Raw genomic sequence first — 26,151 nt, 5'->3', positions numbered from 1 at the left:
TCAACCAGTTTAAGTGTAGAGTAGTCAGATGAGCTACATGGATTTACATCAATGCAGATGTGAACAATATATGTGTAAGCAGTTGCTTAAACAAGCTCGGTGTAAAATTTGACCCTAGTGAAGTTCATGGTGATTTGGACTGTGTCAGAGAGGAGGATCTACTTGGGGATATGGACATCAGGGGGCATAGGACATAAGCTTCCATTTTGCCTGTTCACTACTGTAAACTCAGTCCATCCATGTTCTGTGACCTTTCTCTGACATGTTTACACTGATTGTATTCATGTTCCTCCTACTACAATCTGTCTTACAAGCCATAGGGCCATATCCTGAAATGATCTCATGCTGTTAATGAGGAGATGGTGAGAAATTTATGATCTTGCTGTGGTCTGTTTAGCCAGCTCACTGTAACACTCTGCATTGTTTAAATCATTCAGCTCCTCTAATAATTTATTAACAGCATTGCAGAAAGCATGATTAAATTGCTCTGTAAGAGTGTAATAAATGTTCCCAGTTGCTTGAAGAGGAAACTATAATGTCGCTTTATCCAAGTTAATTTTAGCAGTAGATATAAATCAAAGTGTCCTCTTGCACACTCCTTCTGGCGAGTGTCACAGTTACCGATTATTCTACCTCTACCTCTAGCACACTACATACCTGAGCTCCCAGCAGAACCAGAGCATACATAACAAAACAGACACCAGAGAATCAGCTCCAGCCTCTCATATTACTTCAGAAAATAATTCAAATCCATCAGCTTCTCCACATGAATGCCAGAGCTCATGTTTCTTGTATAGTGCCTGCACTGTCAGATTTCATCTTGAGAAGCATGTATCACACATCCTGGCTGGCCAGTTTGCTTGTGGGTAGCAACCTTTAAGGCTTGTCCCAACCAAATCATATTAACTCTATAGTCTCCTGTGCTGGAGAGTAAAAGTCAGTAATAAAACTGAGTACCTGGTGAGAATGTTGGCTTAAAACTGGCATGGTTACATTCAGTGAGCCAAAAGAGAAGCCAGCAGGTTGTGAGAGACTAAATCATACAGCCCACAGTAGAGATGACAGTGTGAATTTTACCCAAGAAGTAGTAGGGAATTTGTGTATTTTGTAAACTTCTTTTGGTTCTCTAGGTTTTTGTCCAGAAGGATGATGATGATTATAATAATAATAATAGTGATGAGTGGGAATATCAGTATAATTGACGACTGCATAATTAGGCCTTTTGTATGTCTGGTAGTAACAATGCTATTTACTTCAATAGAGGCCCTCAATTAGTAAAATATAGCTCTCTGGAATTAAAAGTAACAAACTGTGACCCCCAAACAAAAAGTCACCCAAACCAATTTACAACCAGTTCACATGGGCCTTGAGTGCTACTCAAATGAAGCAGTAAGGCAGCAAGATGGAACACAGACAGCAAGAAAGAAGGAATTCACTTCAGCATAAAGATTCGTTCCAAGCCCAGAGCACAAATGCATCTCACTCCATGATTTGCTTTTTCTCTTCCCAGAGAGTGAAATACGAGTCCGACTGCAGAGTGCATCTCCCTCTGGCAGATGTAAGTGCCGTGGCCTTTATTCCAGGGGGATCAGGTATAAGATAGAGGGTGTTGCTGCTCTGGGTATGTCTGCAATGGCTCGGGGACCCGATCTTCATGATGACAGATAGCAGCACCTCATTCTTTTTTAAGAACATTCATATATCTCCTGTTTCTGAACAAGGAAGCATGCTGTGGTCTTGCAAGGATGGAGTTGTACTTAGTCCCAGAAATGTGACTCTGAAGCTTTGTTATTAAGTAGGTGTCTCCCCTAGAAAGTACAACTTCAGAGACAGCCACAGGTAAATTCCACTGCATGGTTTGGCCAGGGCAAGATTACAGATCAATGAAACAATGGCTTTTGGGTGAATCTAGACTTTGCTTTTCCTGCCAGGGACAGAGTTGGATGATGTGAAACGTTTGCTGAAAGGAAGTCGATCAGCCAGCTGCAGCCCTACTCGATCACCATCAAGTACCCTCCCGATACCGAAAAAGGCTGTGGTGGAGACAAAGCTGGTTACTGAGAGCTCTCAGTCAGGTACTTATCAGAGGATGGTTAGTAGTGCTGGAGCCATTCCAAAGATTATTTGCCATAAAAATACCCAGTTGCTAAGAATGTCAGAGTAAGAATACATGGTCTCTCTCCCAGACAGTGATGGTAATACAGAAAAAGGGTCAGAATGCTGGAAGACTGTTCCAGGCGTTGCCCTAACAAGAGCCATCTTGGGTAGCTTTCTAGTGACTTGTTTAATTTCCATAAAAATGAGCCAGTTCCTGCTACCACCAGCTTTAACTCGGAGGTGCTTCTGGCAGGGTCACGAGCTCTAAGCAAACGTGTTAGAGCTGTTTGATCTCTTATCTCCAAGTAAGATGGAGATAGCACTGAGGACAACATTTGGGTTAGTGCTTGATTTATTGGATGCACCACATGGTTCAGAGATCAGTAGAACCTGATAATAATGGAAATGGTACTTAAAATACTATAAGCAGCTTTTATCATTTATTAGCCTCACCAGAGTGCTTGAGGCAGTGGTATTCACATTAACCTCATTGTCCTCTACCAGTACCTAGGAACAAACAATACCTTTTTTCTTTAGCAAGGCTCGAATCCCGTCTAAAACTGGGAATTTTTGACCAATACACCAGACCCACATGTGGGAAGCAAAACTCATTCCATGGCCCAGGATGATTTATTAACAGAATGGCAGACAAAAGTGTTTTATTCTGGTATCTTAGCATCTACAAGCAGTGAAATCTCTTCAGGTTGTTTTGTGAATGATCATGCTGTCAGGTCAATCTTTATTCCATTGGTTAAAATTCAAGTGGGGCTGTAATGAGCTGGCATTTGAGATCAGTTATACCTTGTTAACCTGCAGTCATTGTGTTGACTCCATGGGGGTAACTGAAATTTGAAGCAGATAAAGTTGTTTGTCATGTAAACTTGCAATGCGTGCTAAGCCACAAACCTGGTCTCATTGAAAACCACTTCTGTTTGGGTTTTTTTTACAGTGTCAGGAACATATGATACAACCATACTGAATACCGCCCTCCCTTCCTACATGTGGTCCTCCACTCTGCCTGCTGGATCTTCCCTTGGTGGATACCACAACAGCTCTTCCTTGATCAATACCATGTCTCACTCTACAGGATCAGGTATGCTCCCTGGAGCACCCAGGCCTGAAGGATGTAACTCTATACAGAAACTGGGTCAAGAGCAGTCATTTTTTTCCACAGCAAGAACTAAAAAGATGGAAGAATTGAGGTGGCAGGGGATATGCTTGAATTTTCTTTACTTTTCTGTAACTTCTACACTGACTGTATTTGAAAATCCTTCTTTGTGAGAATCTATTGTTCTTACTGCCTGATCTGTCACTAAACTATGATGATAGCTTAACCAATAAGGTCAGGCTCACATTGACTATCAAAACTAATTTTAGACTCTAGTTGTCATTGGATTATCCCATGTAAGAACAACTGGATCTAACCCTTCAGTACTTATACTCTAAAGATGTAATCAATAAGTGCCGAGTGTGCTTATACCTTGTAAGGCCCATTTCTAAATGCCAGGAATGCTGCATTTCCCAGCTGCAGAGGAAAACCACAGGTAACTTTATGATAGCATACTATTAAAAAGCTTTGCTTTCTCACACTATCTCATGACTGCAACTTGTCTGATGTAGGATTTTCACCCCTTTGTCTGTTCAGTAGAAGAGTGGCTTGGTGCCACGGTTTTCAAGATTTTTCCTCTGTGCAATTATTGAGCATTTTCACTGCATCCATTTCCAAGTGACTCTGACTTAATTTCTGTGACTGTGCCACTGACCTTCGGGTGCTGAATTTCGGATTCCAGAGAAGTAATAACATTTTATTTCCTCTTTTTGCAGTTTTTGGTGTTCCAAATAACCTGGCTCCCAGCAATCATACTCTGAACGCAGGCCTGAGCACCTCCTCTACAGGTCAGATTTTTCTCTTCTTGCCTTCACGCTTCAGCAGCACCACAGTCCTGGCAGACATGCACAATGAAATAATACCTGTGTCACTCTGTTTCTCTCCTGTTCCTCAGCACGGTGTCAGGAGCTAATTCTGAGTTAGCTCTGTATAGCTGGTATTAGATCCTGACTATTTTTGTCTGGAGGGCAGGGAAAACTAGAGATTTTCCAAGGAGAGTAATTTATCTTTTGAAAGACAGCTGTTAGGCCAGCCTGTTTTTTCCCTAGAACAACTCCGGGTAATGCCTTAAAATTAAACTTATGTGTCCTAATCCATAAAGCCCCACTGCTCCTCCATCAGTTTTCCCTGTAATTTTCCTTTGCTTCACCTGGCTTATGGCTTCTGGCAGACTCTTCAATGTCACTAAACCTCTTCTCTTCCTTTCACAATCACACACACGATGTCCACACAGCACAGTGCTGCCATGCAGGGTCTCTGACAGGGCCTGCAAAGAGAGCAGGGTGCATGAGAGCAGTCTGTACACTGCACTAATATTGCCACACTGATTCTGGCACCAAAGGTACCACTTTCCAAGATGTTTGCTTCTCTCTGGACAGTACTTTGATATATACTGTGTGCAGTTAGCGCCTTAAATTTCGTTTAGTTAGACCAAGCCAGTTTTCTGAATTTACATTTTTCCCAAGTTGTCCCACCTGCAGAAGTGTCCATGTAGCCATGAGAGCAGCCTCGCAATCTAAATTGAGATGTTTTAAACTGGTCACCATTATTGTTCTGGGCCAATGATAACTTAAACAGCAAAATGATCTAAGGAAAAAACATTTTGTAAGGAAGATGTTGCTTGGGCCTGTGATGACTCCAGGTAGCTGGTGAAATTTCTTGGGAGAAATTGTCATTATTGACATTGGTTTTGTTTTGTTTTATCCAGAATACCACCTGCACTGCAGGACTCCTATAACCCCCATTGCAATGTTTTTCTTTGCAGTGTTTGGCGTTCAAAACAACCTGTCTCCAAGCTCTTCAACTGTGACCCAGAATGCTACTGCAGCCTCCGCAGGTCAGCAACGATTTGAACCTAGAGAAAGTGTGAAGGTCACGAGCGTGTGCTGCCTTCTCCCACCTTTTCTATAGTGACTATAAAGCACATATTGACAGAGAGTTGCTCATTACCATCTTCTTGTGTGGAGCAGTGTGGTATGAGGGGATATCGAGGAGTGTTTCCTCTGCTTTACATGTGCAGGAACTCCCAGTGCCTATGTAAGCACCAGAGATTTGCTTGCGGGGGAAGCCCTTGCTTGTTTGAGTTGTCCCAGGTACCCTGAATGACAAGGTTTTTAAAATGCTGTGCAGCCCAAGGTTGGTGTGTGTAGATGTCTTGGTATCCTTCATCTCCTTCATTCTCGGTTTTCTTCATTGCAGCATATGGGCTGAAGAACACTTCTCAGAGCAACACCACGACAAGTACGAGTGTTTCTGCTTCAGCAGGTGAGTGTGTCATTGGCAGTTGTTTAGGCATGGCCTTGTACAAGCATATAATGATAAAAATGACCTAGGGATTAAGCCAGCTGAGTGACACTAATACCTGGCTCCTCAGGAGCATGACTTGTCACTAGCCAAGTCTCCCACCAGTACCTTTTTGGAAAGAAAGCAAATGAGCCAGAGCTAAGAATGAGGAAATAAGCTGGTTTGATTCAGATCTTCCCCACTTTGTGGTAACTTGGAAGATTCAATTGCAACTATTTCTGGTCAACAGGCAGGTAACTGGATAGAAGATCACACACGTGAAATTGTGCTTCATTTGAAGCCAAGACATTTGCAAGGTTACTCTCAAACATCATTTTGCAGTAGTACCAGCCTTAACCACTCAAAAAATCAAGGAATTGACTTATACATGATCAGGTATTTTTTTTTAATGAGAGAAACTGAGGTCTTTCTACTGGCCTGTCATCTTTGAATGGTTGGAATTCATCTTTTCCAGCTTTTTTCTGCAACTCTGAGAACTAGAAATTAGTCCTTTATATTTTGTGTGAGGGAAGCCAAGTTTCTTTAGTAATGCGAGGATTCCCAAAGATGAGGCTTAAAAGCAGTTGTAAATAACACGGAAGTTGTGATAACATTTCTAATGCAGATTTACTCCAGGTTTGTGCTAGAGCAATGGAATAATACAATTCTTGTTATCTTGATATTCAATGCTGTGTCAGTTTGTGTGCAAATTTAGGTTTGTACACCATTCCAGGCATACTTGATACTGCCTAATGGCAGAAGGGTGACCACACTGATGTTTTTGAGCCTTGTTTGGCCTGTGCCCACCCTCTGTAAGCTACAGTTCAATGCCTCATAACCATGTCTGGCCCCTAAGGATATGGAATGCTTTGTGCTTGACAGGGTAGTTCTGCTAAAGGTGCTCCTCAGCTTGAGCTGTGCTGGCTCTGATGACCTTTGAATGTCTCTCTCAGACTGAGTTTATATGATTCTATAGCACGGGTGTCAAACTCATTTTTACTAGGGGCCACATCAGCCTCGCAGTTGCCTTCAAAGGGCCAAATGTAATTTTAGGACTGTATAAATCCTACCCTGAGCAAATGTTAAAATTCCAGATGCCGTCCCATTTCCGGTAGCAGTTGCTCCCCTGCTAGTGAAATACTCTGAAGAGATCTAGTGACATGCACAGCTCTCCTTTTTGCTTCAGTGACCAGTGTATATATTACTGGTTGTTTATAGCCATGAACAAAAGTGTTGGGGCTTGTAATTATGACTCCGTGGCCCACACTTATGTCTTCCTCTTTCGCATCCTTTATGAATATTCCAGGTGGAACAGTTCTGAGCTCCCAGGGAGATGACATTCTGCGCAAAGACTGTAAGTTCCTGCTGCTGGAGAAGGAGAATGCCCCAGCAAAGAAGGAGATGGAGCTCTTGATCATGACAAAGGACAGTGGCAAAGTCTTTAGTGCCTCTACCACTGGGCTTAATGGAGGTAACTTCTCAGGACATGTGGATATGCTGAGGGCAGAGAAATGGAGACTGATTACAGGGGGAGTTCAGGACACTACACCTGACTGAAACCCCTGCAAGCCAGGCAAGGAGCAGGAAGGCAGGCAGTCTTGAACCATGCCAGCTGCAATCTAGGTCTAGCTTTTGCATTTGAAGCTCTAGAGTGTGCCTTGTAATATTTCACAAAGCTCAAGAGCTTTGAAAGCAAAAAACTAGATCTGATTTAAACAGGCAGAGATATTTTGTCTCCCCAATAAAAAACATGCCTTTTGCCAATGAAAAGAGATAGGCCTAGTTGAAGTTCTGGTGTCATGTTTTTAATTATATTTGCTTCCTTTTCAGGATCCTTTGCAGAAGACACCTTGAAGAAAGAGAAGCAGGGATTTTCTTCCTCTTATGCTACAGATACTGGCCTAAAATCAGATGCAAATGGTAAGAGTTTGTCCCTGTGGAAACACAACAGAACTTTCTCCTCCCGCCTCCATTACTACCTCCCCCCTTCAAGCCCATGCTCTAAGTTTAATCATGCATAGAGAGACTGTTAAAACTTCTTGCACTGTTGTCAAAACAGGAGGACTGAAATCTGTGCCAACAAGGGACAAAGCAACTTATGCAGGTAAGTGATGGAATTCAGACTTCCATTAGAAGAAGCAAAAAAGCACAATATACAAAAAGGCAATTGTTCTAGAGTGACATGAGTGTTCTCTGTGCCATGATATCAGAGGAAGGGAATGTCCAGGAGGCTGCTCTGTCTGTAGTGAGCAGAGTACACATCAGAGAACTTGGTAGAGTGATTTGACTGTGGTTAAGTGGGCAGTTGGGGTATTTTTTTATTGTTTGAAAAAATTGGATAGCTGACAGTACAGCTGCATGCTGCTGCCAGGACAGATTTATGGGGAGGAGAGGGCTCAGGCAGACCATGCTGGCTATTGCTGTAATTTATGGCTCATAACTGCAAAAAACTGACCCCATGGGAATCATGTTTTTCAGCTGCCCTGTTAAAATGCACTGAGTGTTGTCTCAATTCCCATTGAGAATGCTGTTCCCAGTTTCCACAGGGACTAGAATAATATCTACCATGTGCAGAGTGGCTGTAAAGATTTTTCTCCATAGCCATTTGTATAATGGATCAGACTTTGGTGTCCTTGTTATAAGAGATTCTTGACTCTGAAGTCAAGGAACTCCTTATTAACCAGGAGACTGCCCCTTTCCTCCTCCAGAAATACGAAATGGTGATGCAGGGGGTGTAGTCGGATCAGCACCATCCTGGTGTCCCTGTTGTTCCTGCTGTAGCTGGTGGAAGTGGCTCCTGGGTTTACTTCTGACCTGGTTGTTTCTCCTTGGATTGCTTTTTGGACTCATTGCTCTGGGTAAGAAGTAACTGAGGAGCAAGTTGTTGAATGTGATAGACAAACAGAGGGTATAAGCTGGCAAAGAGGCAAAATACTAGAGATATCAAGCCAGAAAACTGAGGAGGAGCACATTCAGCTTGGTGGTGGCTGTCGCTAAGATACAGATGGGCAGAAAGAATGGATAAGGAATATAAACCTTTGATTAGGGGTTATGTGGTCTTGGGATTAATTAGACAGGAAAACTCCTGAGATCTGAGGTCTTACTTCTCAGAGAGTAACAGATTCCAAGTTTGTTCTTTGAACTCCAGATATCCCTGCTAGAAAAAGAGATACAAAGAACGATCCTGAAAAACTTAGTGGCCATAGCTATCTGACAGTGTTGCCTTGTCCCTGCTATTAGAAGTAGGTATTTCAGACACACATCTGTGGCAGTGTGTTCCCTAGCATTCTAGAGAGGAGATTCAGGATGGGGATGAGGAAGAAATTTTTTGTGATGAGAGTGGTAAAATACTGTCACAGGTTGCCCAGAGAGGTGATAAATGTCCCATTCCTGGAGACATTCAAGGTCAGGCTGGATGGGGCTCTGAGCAACCTGATCTAGGTGAAGATGTCCCTGCTTATTGCAGGGGGGTGGACTAGATGACCTTTGAAAGTCCCTTACAACCCAAACTATCCTATGATTCCGTGATTCTGCTTTAACCTTCCAGCGGAAGAAGTGAGAAAGCTGAAATCTCGTGTGGAAAACCTGGAAAAAATTAATAGCGGCCTCCTGACAATTAACCAAGAGAATGGAAAAGTAGAAAAGGCTATTTCAAGAGTCGACTTTCTTCATGGTATTTCACCATCCTCAGCCTTTCTTTCTGAAAATGAAGATTCAGTCTGGTTGATGGTGAAGAACAGACTGAACAAAGAAATAGAACGAGGTGAGCAGCGTCAATGTCTGTGATGCTGCATGAGACCAGGGAGTGGGAGGATTTGATTGCCCAAAGGCCTAAAGACCGAGACTTTTAGAGTGCAATGAAGTCTGTCAAAAATAGTGCCCTCACCTGTCCTCGCAGACAGGGTGTGCTGGAGCTCAGAGTGCTGCCACTGACACTGGCAGTGCATCCCTTTAAAGCCAGCAGAAAAGGGAGAAGAAGGGAGGTTGTGGACATACCATCCTGTGGCAGGATGTATCATGTTTGCTGTAGCAAGTGGGTTTTCCATTTTGAAAGAACTACATAGAAAAATGAACCCACACCTTATTTCTCATGCTATTTTTGTTAGCAAGGGGAAGATGACTTGCTTCTGTTTAGGAGATGATGGACATAAGTTAAGAACAGAGAAACCTACATTGTCCCAGCTTCAGAAGTTTCATGAAAGCAAATTTGCTGAGGAAACTCTGCTTAAAAGCCATGCTGTGCTTGATAGCCTGTGCTGCCTGCAGCCTCAAAATCCAGATATAAGGATCCTTGTATGTGAAATGCGTTGTATAACACACTCTAACAACCCCCTCACTTCCTGTTGCAGGTTACTTCCGAGGGGAGAGAGGAGAACCTGGTGAGAAAGGTAACAATCATATATCCCTTCTCTTAGCCTATCCTATTTCTTGGCTCTGGCAATGCACAAGTTTGGGGTGGATGTTGCCACAGGGGGCAATTGGCAGTGAGAAAGGTGAAGCTGGTTTATACTTAAACAAAAAAGACTAACACTCACCTTGCTACAACCTCCTTTCAGGTAGTTGTAGGGAGCGATGAGGTCTGCCTCTGCCCTCAGCCTCTTTTTCTCTAGGCTAAGCAGCCCCAGTTCCCTCAGCTGCTCTTCATAAGACTTGTGCTCCAGACCTTTCTCCAGCTTCATTGCCTTTCTTTGGACATGCTCCACCACCTCAAAGTCTTGTAGTGAGGGGCCCGAAACCAAACACAGTATTCAAGGTGCGGCTTCACCAGTGCCGAGTACGAGGGATGATCACTTCTCTAATCCTGCTAGAGTGTAAAGCTGGTTTGCCACGTAAACTGTTGAGGGCCTGATCCCATGCAGAACAAGAGGCCCAGTGTTGCATTGTGCCAGTGTGAAAGGCAAGATTCTGTTTGCCACTGGTGGGATGGGTCTGATCCTGCACTATTCAAGTCTGAAGTGTCCCTGTTCACCCAAAACTCCTTGGTGTTTCATTGAAGATGGGAAAGCAAATAGAAAAACCAAAATGAATGAGTAATCATTGGAAATACCTCCAGGATCTCTCTTGAGATTACTTTTTTTCCTCTTTTCTCAGGTGACATGGGAATACAAGGTCCAAGAGGTGAGTCTGGAGTTACTTTCTTTCATGGGTAGATTGGCAGACTACCATAGGGCCTGGGTAGCAAATGGATTTTTGTTACTCCAGAAGTTAGTTAGAGAAGCTGATGCATTCTGTAGTTCTAGTTCAGCTATTGTTGTGATGGTTGGGCTTTTTTGCTCTTCCTCTGGGCAAAGCACATTTTGAAGTCCACAGAGGAAGAGATAACAGATCTCACTTTGAATCTAGAAACTTCTTTCACCTGCATGAAAGTCATTCCTGAAGCCAACTCTACCTGATTTAATCACAGAGTGCTTCAGAGGATTTTGAGTGGTGTGAATGATTCAATCCATTATGTAAATACACTGGAGCGATGAGGTTTGCTGGAGACAGCAGAACTTGTTAACGTGCCAGGAACATAAACTCCTTTTTAGGGGGGTGGGGGGGGGGAGATGATTGTCCAAAGTGCCAAACAGGGAAGATCTATTCCCCACTGATGGTCTGTTTCTTTCTGTCTACAGGAGAGCGAGGACTTCCTGGTCTCCCAGGTGAGCAGTAGTACATTTCGCCTTTGAGGGAGGACATTTAGTTATATTGCTGTAGGCAAGAATAAATTTTACGCTACTAACCTAGCTCAAGGTGGTTCTCTGAAGAGTCAGTATTTACCATAGACTAAGTCAGCTGATTAATACCTTGGTGCTGAGCTACAAACACAGCTCAGAGACTTCGTTACAAGCAAGGCCTGAACCTGACTTCCACTTAGTTGAACATGTCTAATTTAGGGGTGTGAAGATTCTAGCCTACCTTGGAGAGAGTCCCACAACTGTATGAGTACTAGGCCAAACTTCCTTGTGGCCTTATATTTATTGTGGTCTTCTAAAGAGATCCTGTTCAAGTACCTACCTTCCAAGTAATGTATTGTTTAGCCTGGCTGATGAATCCCTCCAGGCTTCAAGTTCCCCTAATTTGCATGGGGTTATTTTATGGTACACAGACATGGATTCTGAACATTTGTCGTGTCTTTTTTTCCAGGCATTCCTGGTCCAATTGGGCACCAAGGGCCAGAAGGACCAAAAGGACAGAAAGGCAGCATGGGTAAGCATCTCTATCAATGCTGTGAGTCTCTCACAAGTGATGGACACATGGCATGGAAATGCAGACACCATCATTGCCTACCACCATGGAGGTGGCCACGGATCCTCTTGCCCAAGGCCTCCCGTAAAGACACCTTTTATTACAAGCCATTTTTTTCCTCTAGGTGATCCTGGTGTGGAAGGTCCCATGGGACAAAGAGGTCGAGAAGGGCTACCAGGGCCTCGAGGCGAGCCTGGGCCACCTGGATTTGGAGAAAAAGGAGACAGAGGTAGGAACTAGGTGTCCCATTCTTGGATGAAACAGAGATGGACAAAAGCTAGAGTTTGGTCCTGATTTATAAAACACCTCAGTGATAGAACTTGATTTGATTATTCAAATCCAGATTTCATTTCAGACATTTCCCACCAAAGACAAATGTGTCCAAAGGGAATTTTTTTTGCCAAACTTAAAATGGGTAAACCAGGGTTGGTTTTGGTTTACCAGGTCTCACATTCAGGTTTGAGTTTGGCAGAACCAAAAGCACTTAGTGTCAAGGTCATCTTCTTCCATGTTATCCATGTCACCAAAGATGGGGATTTGGCTTGCTCATCCTAGAGCCCAGTGAGATGGAATTTTTTTCTTGGACAATGCGTGCTTATTTGTGTGTTTTGAACTGACCAGCAGATTATACATGACACTTGCCAGAGGAAGGATAACAGGAGACGGGATAATGGAATAATGAGATCACAATTGTATTCTACAGTATCTGTCCATGCTCTTATTCTGCAGGTGGTGTTGGTGAGCCAGGTCCTCCAGGGCCACCTGGTCCCCCAGGTTCTGCCGGCCTAAAAGGTAACTATGAAGAATACAGTGAGAGCCTAGCAGGCTGGTTAGGAGCAAATGAGCACACCAGCCTTCCGGTTTCACTGGTGTTACCCTGGAAAAGTGAACTAATGGCCCTCATTTTAGATAAAATTCACTTTGGTAGGTACACATAACCTTCAGAGCAATAAATTCTTGGAGATTTATAGTAAGAATTGGGATTGGCAGGGAGGTTTCTCAAAACATCAATCTTTAAGATGTGTGATGTTTCCAGATGTTTTTCTCTGCTTTCAGAAATAATAAGGTAAACTCCACACCCCTAACAGGCTTCTAACAGAGTTGCAGCTCTACAGTCCATGTAACTGCAATAAAAATTGCACTATAAATATGGGTCCCACCTGAAGCACAGATCCCAGTGTCTCAGCCAAGATGGAAGACTTGAGTCTCTTTACCTTACTTGAGGGAAAACCACAAGAACTAAGTGGTGTAGATTTGTTATCCTGGTTTTGAGGAAAGCATTGATGCAAATTCTTTCAGTGGTTGGAGGAATTCCCATCTGCTAAACACCTCGGGTTGTGAATGCTGTTGGGCAAACTGAAAGAGAATTGTTCATTTTCTAATTGTGGTGTTACTGAAAGAAAATCTGTGTTCTCTATTCGTAGGTCCAATGGGTTCTCCAGGCCCACAAGGTCCTCCAGGTGAGTGCTGCATTCCTTTGCTATAGCATCTAGAGACTAGAGAAAACAAAAACTGTGATAGCTTCTCATAGTTTTTCAGTGATGCATAATGGTGAGTGAGATGAATTGAGCCCCCATTTTTTCTGCAGGTCCTCCTGGCCTACAGGGATTTAGAGGAGAAGCAGGTCTGCCTGGTGCTAAAGGTAAAATGCAATTACAGCAGCACTAGCTGATGGATTTTTCTAGCACTTCTTAGATTAGCAGACTTGGTCTGAGCATGTAACATTTTGGTGATAGGGGCAAAGAAAAGCATAAGACTGAGGAAAGGAGAGAAGGAACTAAACTTAGTGATCGCAAACAAATATTGAGAAATAGAAAACATAAGGGTAATAGGACAGTCTAGAGGAAACACGATTGATTGATGGAGCCGTATTGAAGGAAATGAATTTCCAGTCTGATTTTGTCTGATATCAGAATATCTGTATTTCCCCTATGATTTTTCTTGATGCATGAAATACTTTTCCTTTCTGACTTGTCAATACTATTCTTCAATCATCCATGAATCTTTCAGGTGAGAAAGGAGCCATTGGAGCCCCTGGACCCAAAGGTATGTTGAGCAATTAGGTATCTTTTGTGGATATTTTCTTTAGATTCCTTTAGATATGGATACTGTCCATGGATATTAACCCTATCCTTCTTTGACTTTTTCTTCTGTGCTCTTGTCAGGCAGCAGACTTAATTTTCTCTGGTGGAAGCATTTTACAGTGAAATAATCTCACACAATGCTTCCCTTTTTTGTACAACAGGTGATCAGGGTGAGAAGGGTTCTCGTGGAATGACAGGTCAGTGGATTGTTTTCCTGGAGTAACACCCTTTCTAATATATAAATACATTATGTGAGTTTTCAAATAACAGTATAGCTCAACCAATCCCAGTTAGCTTTCTGGAAAAGTATAATGATGCTGTTGGTTTTAGGAGTTCTATTTTTGCACCCAGGTTTTAAACAAATAGATCCTATTCTTGATTCCAGTAATCCTGGTAGCAGTCTTTGTATTTGGCTCCTTCACATGCCCTGTATTCATGTTACTTGAGCTTTTCTAATGCCCAGAGACAGTCACAAATCATGAGGCCTGAACGCCCTGTCAGTGCTGGTTTTCAGTTGCAAAGCACCAAATATTGCTGACAGTCATAAACAGTATCTTCATCAAGATTTCATTTTCATACCATTTCACTACAGGTGAACAAGGCTCAAGAGGAATACCTGGTCCTCCAGGAGAGCCAGGGGCTAAAGGACCCGTAGGTAGGTAACAGAAAACAACTGTGTTTATATGTGTGGCAATGTAATTTCTACACGGAGTGTTTCCATGAGCACAGACAGGTGAAACAACATGGGAGTGGATTCATACTGGTTGTGATCCTGGGTCTTTTCTCTAGATAGCTGAGATTAGTCTGTATACTCAGAAAACACGTCCTGTAGTTAAGTTTCAAGTGAATGTTTCTGAATCTTTAGTAACTGCAGCCAAGGTTTCTTTCAGTTGCAATGTGATGAAAAGCCACTCTCTTGTGTTTAGGGCTGTGCTCACCTTAGTAGGACAGGGCAACTGTGGTACTATTGCAGCAGTCCCTAATAATCTCTTTCCTTTGGACAGGACCAGCTGGTCGTGATGGACAGCCAGGTGAAAAAGGTAAGGGATTCCTGTGAGGCAGAAGTGCAGGTACTTTCTGATTTGGCAGGAGGTTGATTTATAAAAGGGGTGGGAGAAGATGGCAGCAGATTTGTGTTCTGGCATCTTGCTGTCTCAGGTAGAGTCAACCATGTGAGCATGGAACTGAGACATATCAAGGAGCTGGCTGTAAACTTGTGACAGAGTTCTTCTCGCTGCAGAACTCTTCTGTCATTGATGTTCACCTCCCAGACACTGGTGCTGAAAACAGCCAGTTGTCTATGAGGATGCAATAGATAGAAAGTGCTGCAGAACATCCAGTGGCCGAGCTTGAATGGATCTCTGGATCATAAGTCAGTGATTTCTGGCTTGTTAATGGTGATTATATCCCCAGGTGAACCAGGTCTTATGGGAATGCCAGGAGCCCGAGGACCTCCAGGACCCTCTGGAGATGCAGGAGAACCAGGTGAGAGCATACAGAGAACAGAAATACTTTTTGCTCAGTCAGGAGCACAGATGTCTCTGTCAAGAATTTCCAGTCTTAATTTGAAGTTAAGGCTGGCAGAGGATCTATGTACTGTAAGATGGTGATGAAAGGGAAACACACAGGGAATCTAGGCTCTTTGTGATCTCAGGATTACACACACTGCAAACAAGAACGTCAGCTGCTATGAGCCAACTTTTAGTTTACTTACCAGATGCTTGGCCTTGTGAACTGTGTGCTAGAATTTTAAGTACATGTAATCTTTTTCTCTGTGTCTATCCTTTACCCACCTGAAATTTGTTAAGACATCTGAGAATTTTTGCCTTTGTCTTCCAGGTCTCACAGGACCCCAAGGACCACCAGGTAGGCTTTTCCACTGTGCTCCAATTTATCAATGACACACTTTGATACAGGTTCAAAAATCCCTTGTTATTTTCCCTCTGTGCTGCTCAGGGCTTCTGAAGTAGTATCCCAAGGCTTCTGCATCTCCCTTGGCTTTTGAGACATGTTTTGTGGTTGGTGTGTAATTTTTGAGAAATGCAGGGCCTTGGAGTGTCGAAAATTTGCCTCTCCCCAAAACCGTTTGCAACAAGTAACATGTTTCAGTTCCCTGTGCATCACTGAAAAGTCCTTCGAATCAGCAGCAGAAACAGAGGGGAGAGGATGTAGAAATAAAGGTGGAAACAGAGGATTTGGCCTCTGCAAGCGGAGGTGGTTTGGAGAACAAGTCACCAGGGAATTTATTCAGGAGCCTCAGGACAGGGAGCAGTACCTGGAAGAAGTTACAGGTAAATCTTAAGAGCAGTGCCATCATCTAGGGAGCAGTGGGAGAAGGGAAGCCCTTAACTATGCTCAGGGATGCTACCAGTGCAGTCTACAGCCCACTGTGAATCCCCCTGCTTGCTGTCAGGGACCTGCTTAGAAATGCTGAAAGCCAGGGTCTTAAGTAGGAAGCTTCTCTAAACCCACAAGTGAAAATCAACTGGAGTACTTGGAAAAAACAGAGCAAACAATGTATTCACTAACCATTTTATTATTATTCTTCATCTACCTGATATCAGGACTTCCAGGCAACCCAGGCCGACCAGGGGCTAAAGGTGAGCTTTGTATTTCCCTGATACTCATTTTCTCTCTAAGCACTTCATTTTAGAGAGGAATATATGCTCTGCTGACCAGTCCCTGATTCAACAGTGGCATCTAGTGGCTTTAGGAAGGTTTGAGAAACAGGTGGTAGCCAAAGCCTCCCTGAGCATACACAAAAGGGATGGCATCTGCTGAGGCATTCAGCATGACAGTTCTCCACTGAGAAGACCTTGGTAAGCCTGATTCTGCCCTGTGTATATGACTATGATGCCTGGTGACTGCAAAGGGACCTGTGTGCCTGCCTCAGATAAATCCAGACCTATTGCCTATTCTGGCAGGTGTAGTGCTTGGAAAGCACATCAGAGAATATCTCTGGATTAGCTGAGCTCTGTTGCTTCCCCATGACCCTTCTAATGCTATGACCTCTCAGACAAGAGATCAGGGCAAAGAGAACAGGAACTGCATGTCTAATAAGACAAAGTCATTGAGCTAGTGACAGATCTTCTCCAAAAAAGAAGTTCATCTTTTGCCCTCCTTGTTTTCTTAGGAGAACCTGGAGCTCCAGGAAAAGTCATAAGTTCTGGTATGTAGTTCTGTGAGAGTTCAAAAACTTCTGCTTTTGGAGGAGTTTCTCTGGCTTTTGTTACACCTCCTAAATTCATCTTGACTGTGTGTCAGACCTGTCCTGGGGCTTGCTGTGTTGGGGGAATGCATATGCTATAGATGTATGACTCCTTAAGGATGGATTTGTTACACATTGGATGTGTCTATATATGTGTATGTATGCAAGTGTATGTGTTTGTGTTTCAGAGGGTTTGTCAACTATTGCTCTGCCAGGCCCACCAGGTCCCGCAGGCCCAGCTGGCCCCCCTGGGCCCCCAGGTGTTCCAGGTGAGAAAGCTGCTCCTCTGCTGTCATTTTTGCAGGCAGCTTGCATTGCCGTGCATCCAGTTCTTCATTTAATGTGTGATGTTTATTGTGTCTGCCAGGCTGCCCTGTCTGTGAGGGAAGATTGCTCAGGCAGGACTCATGGTCCTCACCCTTCCCTGCAGAAAGACTGAGGGCTGAGCTGGGGAGGCAGCAGCCTCAAGGGAGAAATAGAATATGATCACAGTAGGGAAGGACAGAAGAGAGGGCTGAGAAGATGAACAAACTGGGAACACTGTTTTTGTCCTTTGATCCGATGAGTACAAAGTAGTACTCATGTCAAGTCCAGTGACTGGAATCAAGTTCTTTTACCTCTCAGGAAAGCACACTTGTGTCTCACCCCTTTCCAGGCCCTGTTACTGAGATTGGCAAGGGCTTGTTTTCCAGTCTTAGCTTTGAACTCGAGACAGAAGAAATCCCACATGAGTATCTGCAAATCTTTCACACAAACACACAGACTCTGGCTGTGCATGAGCTTGGTCCTCAGACTCGTCTGTCCCAGGTCAGACTCTGCCCTCCAGCACGCTATTGTCAGGCAGCAGAGTTCCTGAGCCCTGGTTCTCATTATGCTTCTGTGCCTCTTCCAGCCTTACAGCTGGAGCTGATCCTGAAACTGGTTTGGTAGAGCCAGGCTCAATTTGCAGCAGGGAATGCAGGAGAAGGATTAGGCCTATTGCATTTCTGTTGTGGTCAGTGATGTTCTGGTTATTTCCTCAGTCTAAGTGGCACCAAGGGCTTTAATTGCCACATGATGGAAAATAAGTCTCTTCTCCACAGCTTCAGGTAATACGTGGGACATTGATGATTTCATATCCCACAGCAATTTGATTTACTTGTGCAGACCAATGCATTATTTGATAGTCTCAGTTCTTATAAAAGACCTATTGATTCTTTCCTGCTACTGCAAAATACAACCAGGAAAATACAGGTTGTTTCAGAAAGGTGGACCAAATTATTTAGTAACCTGATTTCAAATCGGGTCAATCTTTTTGAAACACCCTGTATAATGCAAACTGTTTTTTTTTTTCCTTTTAAACTAGGTCCTGTTGGACCAGCTGGTCTCCCTGGACAGCAAGGTACCATTCATTCTCCATCAGCTTTGATTCTGCTTCTTAAGAGAACTGAATTAATTAGTTTTCTTTGTTTCTAATTCTCTCAGCCCTTGGCACAATCTCTCTCCCTTTTGTTTGCAGATTTCTTCCTTTCAGTTCATTTTGCTGCATTATTTGGCTTAATTAATCTTGTAAAGAATTTCTATTCTTTTTTCCTTCCTCAGGAGAAGAAAGGGGGTGGTAAGAGCCAGTGTGATGTGCATGCTGCAAATGTCTTTTTTTTGTATATTATTTTTTCTGAAGGGTGATATTTCTAAGGCACTTCTCCAGTGCAGTTGCCTTTCTCTGGTAGGGGATATAGCCCAGCTAGATACCATCTGCCATTTTAAAAGGTGGGAGAACAAACTACAGCCAAATTGGGAATAACTTCACTGTGAAACCACTGCCAGTTGGACAGACGTCCGTTTGGAAGGGCCTGAACAGAGCTGACTCCTAAGAACCTTCCTTAGACTGTTTTCTATGATCCTGTTAGAGCAAATTGTACAGTAACTACCATGTTTGAATACAGTGTCCCTCAGAGCCGGGGACTGAGTTCATGCTCCCAGTTCACATAAACAAAGGCTGAACCTGTTGTCAGGGAGGTGAAGAGTGGGTACAAAATGTCACCTTCTCTCAGTTAATTAATTCGCTTTTTTTTCTTTTTCCCTGAAAAAGGTCCACGTGGTGAGAAGGGATCTCCAGGTGAAGCTGTGATAGAAACTATCAAAACAGAAGTCTCATCATTAGCATCTCAAAGTAAGTGGGCCTGCTTTCTCACTCCTTTGCTTAGAGAGGTGCCAGAGGCTTCAAGGCCAGCTCACAGCTAGCAGGAGTTGCCTCTACGTCTTTCCACTCAACATGATATAGGGCAAGTGTGTGTGTGCCTTTCTGGTGGTGGTACAGCAATATCAGCTGCTTCTTCTGCCCTCCTTTTCATCTGTGCATCCCAAAGTCCTTTCAAAAGGAGGTAGGTTGCACCTGGCCAATGTCACAGAGAGGAAAGCTAAAGAGTTGTGGTTGGTGAACAGTCTTTAACAGCAGAGATGGTCACAGGGCTGTGAGGTGTCAGCGTGGCCTTTTAGCCACTGTGTTTGCACAGGGCATTTCCCTTTGTAACATGAACACAGAGCCATCTGTAAGAGGACAACCAGTTTGAAAAGGCATGTTAATCTAAGCAACAGAAATCAAAATCTCTCTGAATTAGAGGACAAATTCACAGGAGAGAAAATGCTATTTTAGACAAAAATAAGTGAAGCAGAACAGAGTGGTTCAGCAACATCCCAAGAAGAGTGTCTGCTTGCTCTGTGCAATACTAGCTGTGTGGTGCACTTACAGTCATTATTCCTAGAATCTGGGACCTCTGCAAGTGTGCGAGAGAGCCAAGGCAGAGGAGGGCATAAAATTATAAATGGTCCTTGCCTGATCCCCATCTGAATGGGGTCAGACCATGCTGCAGTACTGTCCCATCACCCATTCAGGTGTCTTGGATCTCACTATCACTGAACTTTTGAGTTTTTGCCTCAGCTTGGAGGTGAGGATCCATCTTCAATCTAGATAACACAGAGCAACTACTTTTTAAATAATGGCTGAGTAATGTTCTCCTCTCAAAACTTGCCCTGTGTTGAAAGAATATTTCTTCTCCTTGAAAGTTCTTTCCCCCATTCTTCAGCCTTTGAATCCTTTGCTCTTTCCCTCAGCAACCATTACTCTCCAGAGATCTCTCCTCCCTGTTTCCAATCTGCTGCCAGCCTGCTCAGTGCTGTATTTTGCTTCATGCCCAAACGTGTGTGCTGGCAAACAGGCACATCTGTCTTCTTCCCACTCTGCTTCAGCTTTGTCTTAGGTCAGGTCCTGCCTTATTCCACCTCTAACTGTAAGAGCTTTTAACAGCAATGTAACAACAGTGTTTCCATAGCAGCAGTAACTTCACGGCAACAATTTTCCCCTTTTTGTGTGTGTTTCATTTGCACAGTGCTGGCAGATCTACCAGGGCGAGCAGGACCACCAGGTCCCCCTGGACCACCAGGTAAGTAGCATAGCAGATCTCAGTACGTAAGCAGGTCAGTGCTAAGCTACACGGCACATTTCTGGGCTGTGCAGTTTGCTGAGTAATTACTCTTTAATACCCCATATTCTTTCTTCATCAGGTGAATCTGTGCAGGGACCCCCTGGACCTCCTGGCCCCCCAGGTAAGAGCTTGTTTCTCTGAAACAAACCTGGAAAGTAGGCATTTTTTCCAGTGCCTCCGTCCTGTGCCTTGCGGTATCTCAGGTGCAATCTTGGACCTGGTGGAAGTTGGTAGGGCTGACTGTACTGGAAGCAGAATTTCACACAGTGGGTTCCTTCTAACACAATTTCACTGCAATGTAGTTTCACAGCAGCAAGATGCTGCCCAAGAGAGATTTGCTTTGGCAGAGGTTTGCTAGCCAGAGTAGTAATTCATAAAAGCCATACTTTTTGGGAAGACACTCAATGTTCTCAAGTCCCCAGAGGAAGTAACTGCAATCAATTCCATCTTAACTTCTTACTTACCCAGCTTTAATTTCCAGCTGGGGACAGAGGGAGTGGTTCTTATCATGAGGAACAGTGGTTTTTATAATGAGGAACATATCCCCACTTCACTTCCTGTAGCACAGATTTTCCTTTCACAGACAGAAAAGGGGAGGTACAGGAGGACATGAGACAGGAGCATGACCCCATTCCTTGCTCTCTGCTCTGTAGCAAAGGGGAGCAGGTCAGGTGTGTGATGAAGTGAACCTTCCCTCTCAATGCAGTGAAGGTCAGCTGGGGTAGGCACTCTGTACCACAAAGCAAGGAGTTTCTCTGTCCTACGTCTGCTGTGGTGGCAAATGATAATGAAAAATACCTAACAGGGATAGATGTGTGTGGAGAAAAAAATTATACTAGCCTACACTTGGAAATTTTGAGCTATGACCATGGCTGGAGACATATCATCTCTGACATGCATTTACTTACATTGCTGAGGCTCATCGTCCTGAAGGCTGTTTGTTTCCCTTTTGTCTAGGAGAAGGATTGCCAGGACCTCCAGGCCCACCAGGGAGACCAGGATCTGCCATGTCCAGCTCAGGTAGGTTCTTCCCCCTCATTCCCTCGCCTGTGCTCTGGGAATGTCCTGACTGTTGGGATTCCAGAGAGCACATCCTTGGCTAGGACCAGGTGGAGCCAGAGGAAAATTGTGACGTGTTCTGTTGGATGTCATTAAGAAACCTTTTTGTTTTAATTACAGAAGCATTCTTCACAGGCCCACCAGGTCCACCAGGCCCACCAGGCCCGAAGGGAGACCAAGGTGGGTATATCCTGCTGCCTCACAAAGATACTAGATGGATCTCAGCAGCTCAGACTGAAAAGAAAGAAGGAAGGACTTGGAAGCAGACAGTGTCCTGCCTTTCTGCAGCTGTAAGAAAGCTACCACAGTGGTCACTAAATAGGACTCCTGTCTGCTGCCATAGAACAAGTCAGTCTGTTGGAGGAATGTGTTAGCCTCCATTACTGGTATCGTGCCAGTTGCTGTATTCGGGCCCTGACTTTGCAAGCCCATTGGATTCAGGAACATTCAGAGCTTCAGATTTGCCATGGTCAGGGGAACAATCTTTTTGCAAAATGCAATGTGGACTTGGCTAAGTCAGTACAAGGAGGTGGCCCTGTGAAGTGTAGCTCAGCTCTCAGCTCACAGGAAAAGATGAGACCTACTCCATTTACTCATTTCTGCCCTGCAAAATGAAGGCCATGATGATATTCTGCAGTGTGGGTTGGGATGTTGTTAATCAGAACAAAGCAAATGCTCACGCTGTTCCTCTGCTCCCCTGTTCACAGGTGAACGAGGTCCACGAGGATTCACAGGTAAGGAGGCTTCCAGGAGATAGCAGTGGGGCACAGTGTACCTTGCCCATGTATATGACTGCTCCTCCATTTCTGTGTCCCTTGCAGGAGAACCGGGTGAACCTGGCCTTCCAGCGTTCTCCTCCCAGGGTCAGTCTGTGCCCCCTTTCCCCTTTTAATTCATTGTCCTTAGGCTGAAACAAGGGGGAAAAATCCTGCTCTATTGATTCTAGCTTAGTTTTAGTGGAGCCAGGATTTTGTCCACACCCTTTGTTCCTGTGAATTTCTGACTCTCCTTCTGCAATTTACAGGTGACAGAGTCACTATTCAGGGACCACCAGGAGTTCCAGGCCCGCCAGGCCCACCTGGACCCAAAGGTGAAGTTAAAAATCTTCTTTCTTTGCTGGTGGCCTCACACAGCCAGGAGTGGTTGAGACTAAAGGATGGAGTGACATGGTCCTTTGGGAACTGTGGCTGTGCCCACCCCTACCTTTTCAGGCAGAGCAGGACCATGGCAATAGAACTGCTCTGAGCACAAGGCACCTGGACAGGTCACAGAGGGCTCAGGAAAGCTGCTGTGGCCTCTCCTTTCTGCTTTTGCCCAACAAGCTGCTACTCAAGATAGTCATTACAAGGGCTGGGTAGTTGCTTCTCTGACAACCTGTAGCTCAACTGTTTTATACGACCAATTATGGGACATGCAATGGCAGCCATTACAATTGTCTGTCTCCCTCGCTCTGTTTTCCAGGTGATGCAGGTGTCCCAGGCGCTCCTGGCATCCCCGGGGCATCTCGAGGTAAGAGGCCACACCATCATTGCTGTGATATTATCAAGAAATGCTGACATCCTGGTGGAGACTTTGAAAAATCTCCTTTGGGTTTTACAAGTGTGGGTGCCAACCTAATGCTGATGAGGTTTGTGTTCAAAACTTTTCTTTTTTCACGGCCTGCCTTAGATCAGACAATTTAATAATGGCAAGGTTTTTGTTTCCAGTTTACTGTGAATCCTTTGAGCCAGAGTTTGTCCTTATGGGACATGAAAGAAAAGAATTCCAGGCTGGCTAACAGTGTTCCACAAGGGATTAAGGAAGCTGCATTGAACCCTCTAATGGAAACTCTTCTGATCAGAACACAAGTGCCCTTTGTTGAGTTTTACTTACCCTCAGGTGGATTCTTGTCAATTAAGCTGCTTTTATTCTGAGTAAGAGCATCTCTGTGTGCAGGATATTAACGCAGTTTCATGAAAAGTGTGTATGGATTAAATTCAGTGTCCCTCCATATGAACAAGGCCTCTGCTGCTCCACACTGTGTTCTAGCAATACTACCTCAGGGTGCTGGAAAGACTGACACCTTGTCAGTTGACACCTTGGTGACAGGAATCACACAGGGCCCACCTCTATCTTGCAGTGGAGGTCAGTGAGGAGGTTCCTGAGCTGGCTCTGCCCCGGCTGGCTGGGACTGGGAGCGGCAGCGCAGTGAGGTGAGCCCCATGAGCCTGAGTGCTTTATGGAGCTCCAGCTGTACTTCTGCACAGTGTTGCACTCTGGTACACAAACTGACCACATCTGTCTGTATGAAGCCAGGAAGGTTTCTGGACTCAGCCCTGCAGAGCTGCATAGGCTGAAGTATAAGATGTCAAATTAATTGAAGACATTATACTGCCTAATAGCCCACACTCAGACCATGTTTATAGATGGAGGTGGGGAGCTCCTCCATAATCCATTCCTAAAGCTTTTTCCAGACCTGTGGGAAGGATTCAATGCAAGCACACTTTAGTATCATGGAACAGGCTGCCCAGAGAGGTTGTGAAGTCTCCTTCACTGGAGACATTCAAAACGTGCCTGGATGCATTCCTGTGCGATCTGCTGTAGGTGAACCTGCTTAAGCAGGTGGGTTGGACTAGATGATCTCCAGAGGTCCCTTCCAACCCCAACCATTCTGTGATTCTGTGACCACTTTGTCTAATGCAATTATGCCAAAAACATTCCTTCTCCTTACAATGTTTTATATAGGTGGATCCAGACAAATTCAGGGACCACCAGGACCTCCTGGGCCACCCGGTCCTCCTGGCCCAGGTGGAAGTTCATCTCAAGAGATTCAGCAGTATGTTGCTGACTACCTGAAGAGTGAGTATAATGAGAGTTTGCTATGGGTCAGCAGATGCATGCCTATCTCTCTTTTGCTTCCTGAGCCCCTTGTCACTCTCCTTTTAGAAGCAGCACCCCTACTGCTCTGGCCTTATTTTTGCTGAACCCTGTGAAGTGCTGTTGCCTGCTGTGGCCTCTGCAGAACTGTCCTTCTGTTGGTCTGCTTTTGCCAGGGGAAGAGGGTCCAGTAGTTGTGCATATGGCCATTGTCTTCCTTCTAGTGATGCGTGTATATCTTTGGCTTCCTACGTAGGTGACAGTGTAAGGCATTATTTGACTGGTCCCCAAGGCCCACCAGGCCCTCCAGGCCTACCTGGAGTCATCACTACTGCAGATGGGACAAGCTTGGATTATGCGGAGCTGGCTACCCGTGTCATGAGCTATATGACAAGTAAGCACCATGTTGGTAAGCTCGGTACTGAGCCACACTCTTGGCTGAGCTTGTGCGACACTTAGGAAGTAAGAATTAGAGGAGAAACACCGGTTTTGAAATAGCAGCACCCCAACTCTTTTTCTGCAACCTTGGCTCAGGACTCCACACAGCTGAGGTGGCCTCTGAGCTTTGTTTTAATGGTTAAATTCGTTAACAATTGCTGCTGTTTAAAAAAGTCTAATTAGCTGTTAGACCCCATGACACCTTGAAGACCCAAACAGATGTGGTTCAATTTGGTGTATGTGGTCTTATGTATTCTGAGGCTGCCTTGTATGCTTGAGGCCCTCCTAAAGTAAACGAAATTCCCAGTGCTTTTTGGAAGCAGCCTGGAATCCCAGTCAGAAGAGCACAGACCATACAGCTGTGGAGATGACCAGACTGTGTGGGACATGGTTGGGGGTGTGAGAAGCCCATTCCACTAGTTAAACTGGATTAATTTAGCTTTCCTTTGTCCCTGCCTGACCCCTCTTCACCTTCTGTCTTATCCTGCCTTCATTCCCACAGGCTCTTCAGATCGCTATCAGTCATTTGCCAGTTCGGTATCAACTACATCCGTTTTGTACCAAGAACTTCTGGATATGCTGCAGAGTAAGTGACCCCCAAGGGAAACATGAGGGCTGGGGATAAAGCATCCCAGCATCCTGGAGAACTGCCCTTCCCTTCCAGTCTCCAACTGGGGTGACCATCAGCTGCTTTGGAGGGCAAAGGCCTGCCATAGTTGCTGCTGAATGACCTGCAATGTTTCATCCAAATCCTCTGGAGACAGATTTATGTGTCTTGTTCTGGACATTCTGCATGCTTTCCAGGAGCTGTACTTTTTTACCTTTCGCTTTTCATAGCCACTGTTGTAACTTTGCAGTTTCCTGCTCTTTCCCCTCCCTTTCCCTCTTTGGCTCTCTAAGTGGCATCTGCCTATGTCCCTCCTTTTCAGGAGTTCCCCACGATTTCCCTCAATCTCCCACTAAACCTTGGCTTTCTGCTTTCCAGCTCCCCCACTCTTTTAGGGTCCTCCCCATTCCTTCTTGCCCACCCCAAAGCCTTGCTGTGTCTTTGTTATTAACGTGAGGAGGATACCCAACTCTTTGTTCTTTTCTACACACTGTTACTGTGGGCTGATATGTAAATCACCAGGATGTCATTTTGCTGCACCTGAAGGTATGGATGATACTGGCCAACATTGTCTTCATTTTGTGTGGTCCAGTGGGGAGTCAATCAGATTCCATGTCCCAAACAGGGAAATGGCTGTTGAAATGCCACAGAGCTCAGCATGGTCTTTCCCAACTGAGACACTTTTTATTCCCTTTGCCCATCCTGTTGTCCTGGGTGTC

At 44.6% G+C, this 26,151-nt stretch overlaps 1 protein-coding gene across 1 annotated transcript in view; it reads left to right on the top strand.

Moving 5' to 3' along the window:
• Positions 1–26,151, top strand: part of COL17A1 (collagen type XVII alpha 1 chain) — a gene marked incomplete at its 5' end in the record, with an annotated part of 37,639 nt that overhangs the window by 5,611 nt on the left and 5,877 nt on the right. The window contains 41 exons of the mRNA XM_082054222.1: positions 1,511–1,558; positions 1,932–2,075; positions 3,047–3,190; positions 3,922–3,993; positions 4,971–5,042; positions 5,405–5,470; positions 6,795–6,959; positions 7,319–7,408; positions 7,548–7,592; positions 8,197–8,346; positions 9,036–9,251; positions 9,838–9,876; positions 10,580–10,606; positions 11,104–11,130; positions 11,615–11,677; positions 11,841–11,945; positions 12,446–12,508; positions 13,141–13,176; positions 13,305–13,358; positions 13,727–13,762; positions 13,962–13,997; positions 14,393–14,455; positions 14,805–14,840; positions 15,214–15,285; positions 15,640–15,666; positions 16,365–16,400; positions 16,934–16,969; positions 17,197–17,277; positions 18,354–18,389; positions 19,080–19,160; positions 20,377–20,430; positions 20,552–20,593; positions 21,436–21,492; positions 21,652–21,711; positions 22,239–22,265; positions 22,353–22,394; positions 22,556–22,621; positions 22,993–23,040; positions 24,256–24,369; positions 24,644–24,781; positions 25,328–25,411. Of these exons, the coding sequence (XP_081910348.1) occupies positions 1,511–1,558; positions 1,932–2,075; positions 3,047–3,190; positions 3,922–3,993; positions 4,971–5,042; positions 5,405–5,470; positions 6,795–6,959; positions 7,319–7,408; positions 7,548–7,592; positions 8,197–8,346; positions 9,036–9,251; positions 9,838–9,876; positions 10,580–10,606; positions 11,104–11,130; positions 11,615–11,677; positions 11,841–11,945; positions 12,446–12,508; positions 13,141–13,176; positions 13,305–13,358; positions 13,727–13,762; positions 13,962–13,997; positions 14,393–14,455; positions 14,805–14,840; positions 15,214–15,285; positions 15,640–15,666; positions 16,365–16,400; positions 16,934–16,969; positions 17,197–17,277; positions 18,354–18,389; positions 19,080–19,160; positions 20,377–20,430; positions 20,552–20,593; positions 21,436–21,492; positions 21,652–21,711; positions 22,239–22,265; positions 22,353–22,394; positions 22,556–22,621; positions 22,993–23,040; positions 24,256–24,369; positions 24,644–24,781; positions 25,328–25,411 (2,898 nt within the window). The remainder of the gene's footprint in view (positions 1–1,510; positions 1,559–1,931; positions 2,076–3,046; positions 3,191–3,921; positions 3,994–4,970; positions 5,043–5,404; positions 5,471–6,794; positions 6,960–7,318; positions 7,409–7,547; positions 7,593–8,196; positions 8,347–9,035; positions 9,252–9,837; positions 9,877–10,579; positions 10,607–11,103; positions 11,131–11,614; positions 11,678–11,840; positions 11,946–12,445; positions 12,509–13,140; positions 13,177–13,304; positions 13,359–13,726; positions 13,763–13,961; positions 13,998–14,392; positions 14,456–14,804; positions 14,841–15,213; positions 15,286–15,639; positions 15,667–16,364; positions 16,401–16,933; positions 16,970–17,196; positions 17,278–18,353; positions 18,390–19,079; positions 19,161–20,376; positions 20,431–20,551; positions 20,594–21,435; positions 21,493–21,651; positions 21,712–22,238; positions 22,266–22,352; positions 22,395–22,555; positions 22,622–22,992; positions 23,041–24,255; positions 24,370–24,643; positions 24,782–25,327; positions 25,412–26,151) is intronic.

Source organism: Streptopelia decaocto, assembly GCF_964273445.1.
Source record: "Streptopelia decaocto genome assembly, chromosome: 5".
Lineage (NCBI taxonomy): Eukaryota > Metazoa > Chordata > Aves > Columbiformes > Columbidae > Streptopelia > Streptopelia decaocto.
Note: the sequence above shows the minus strand (reverse complement) of the source record. Positions and strands in the feature narration are given on the sequence as shown.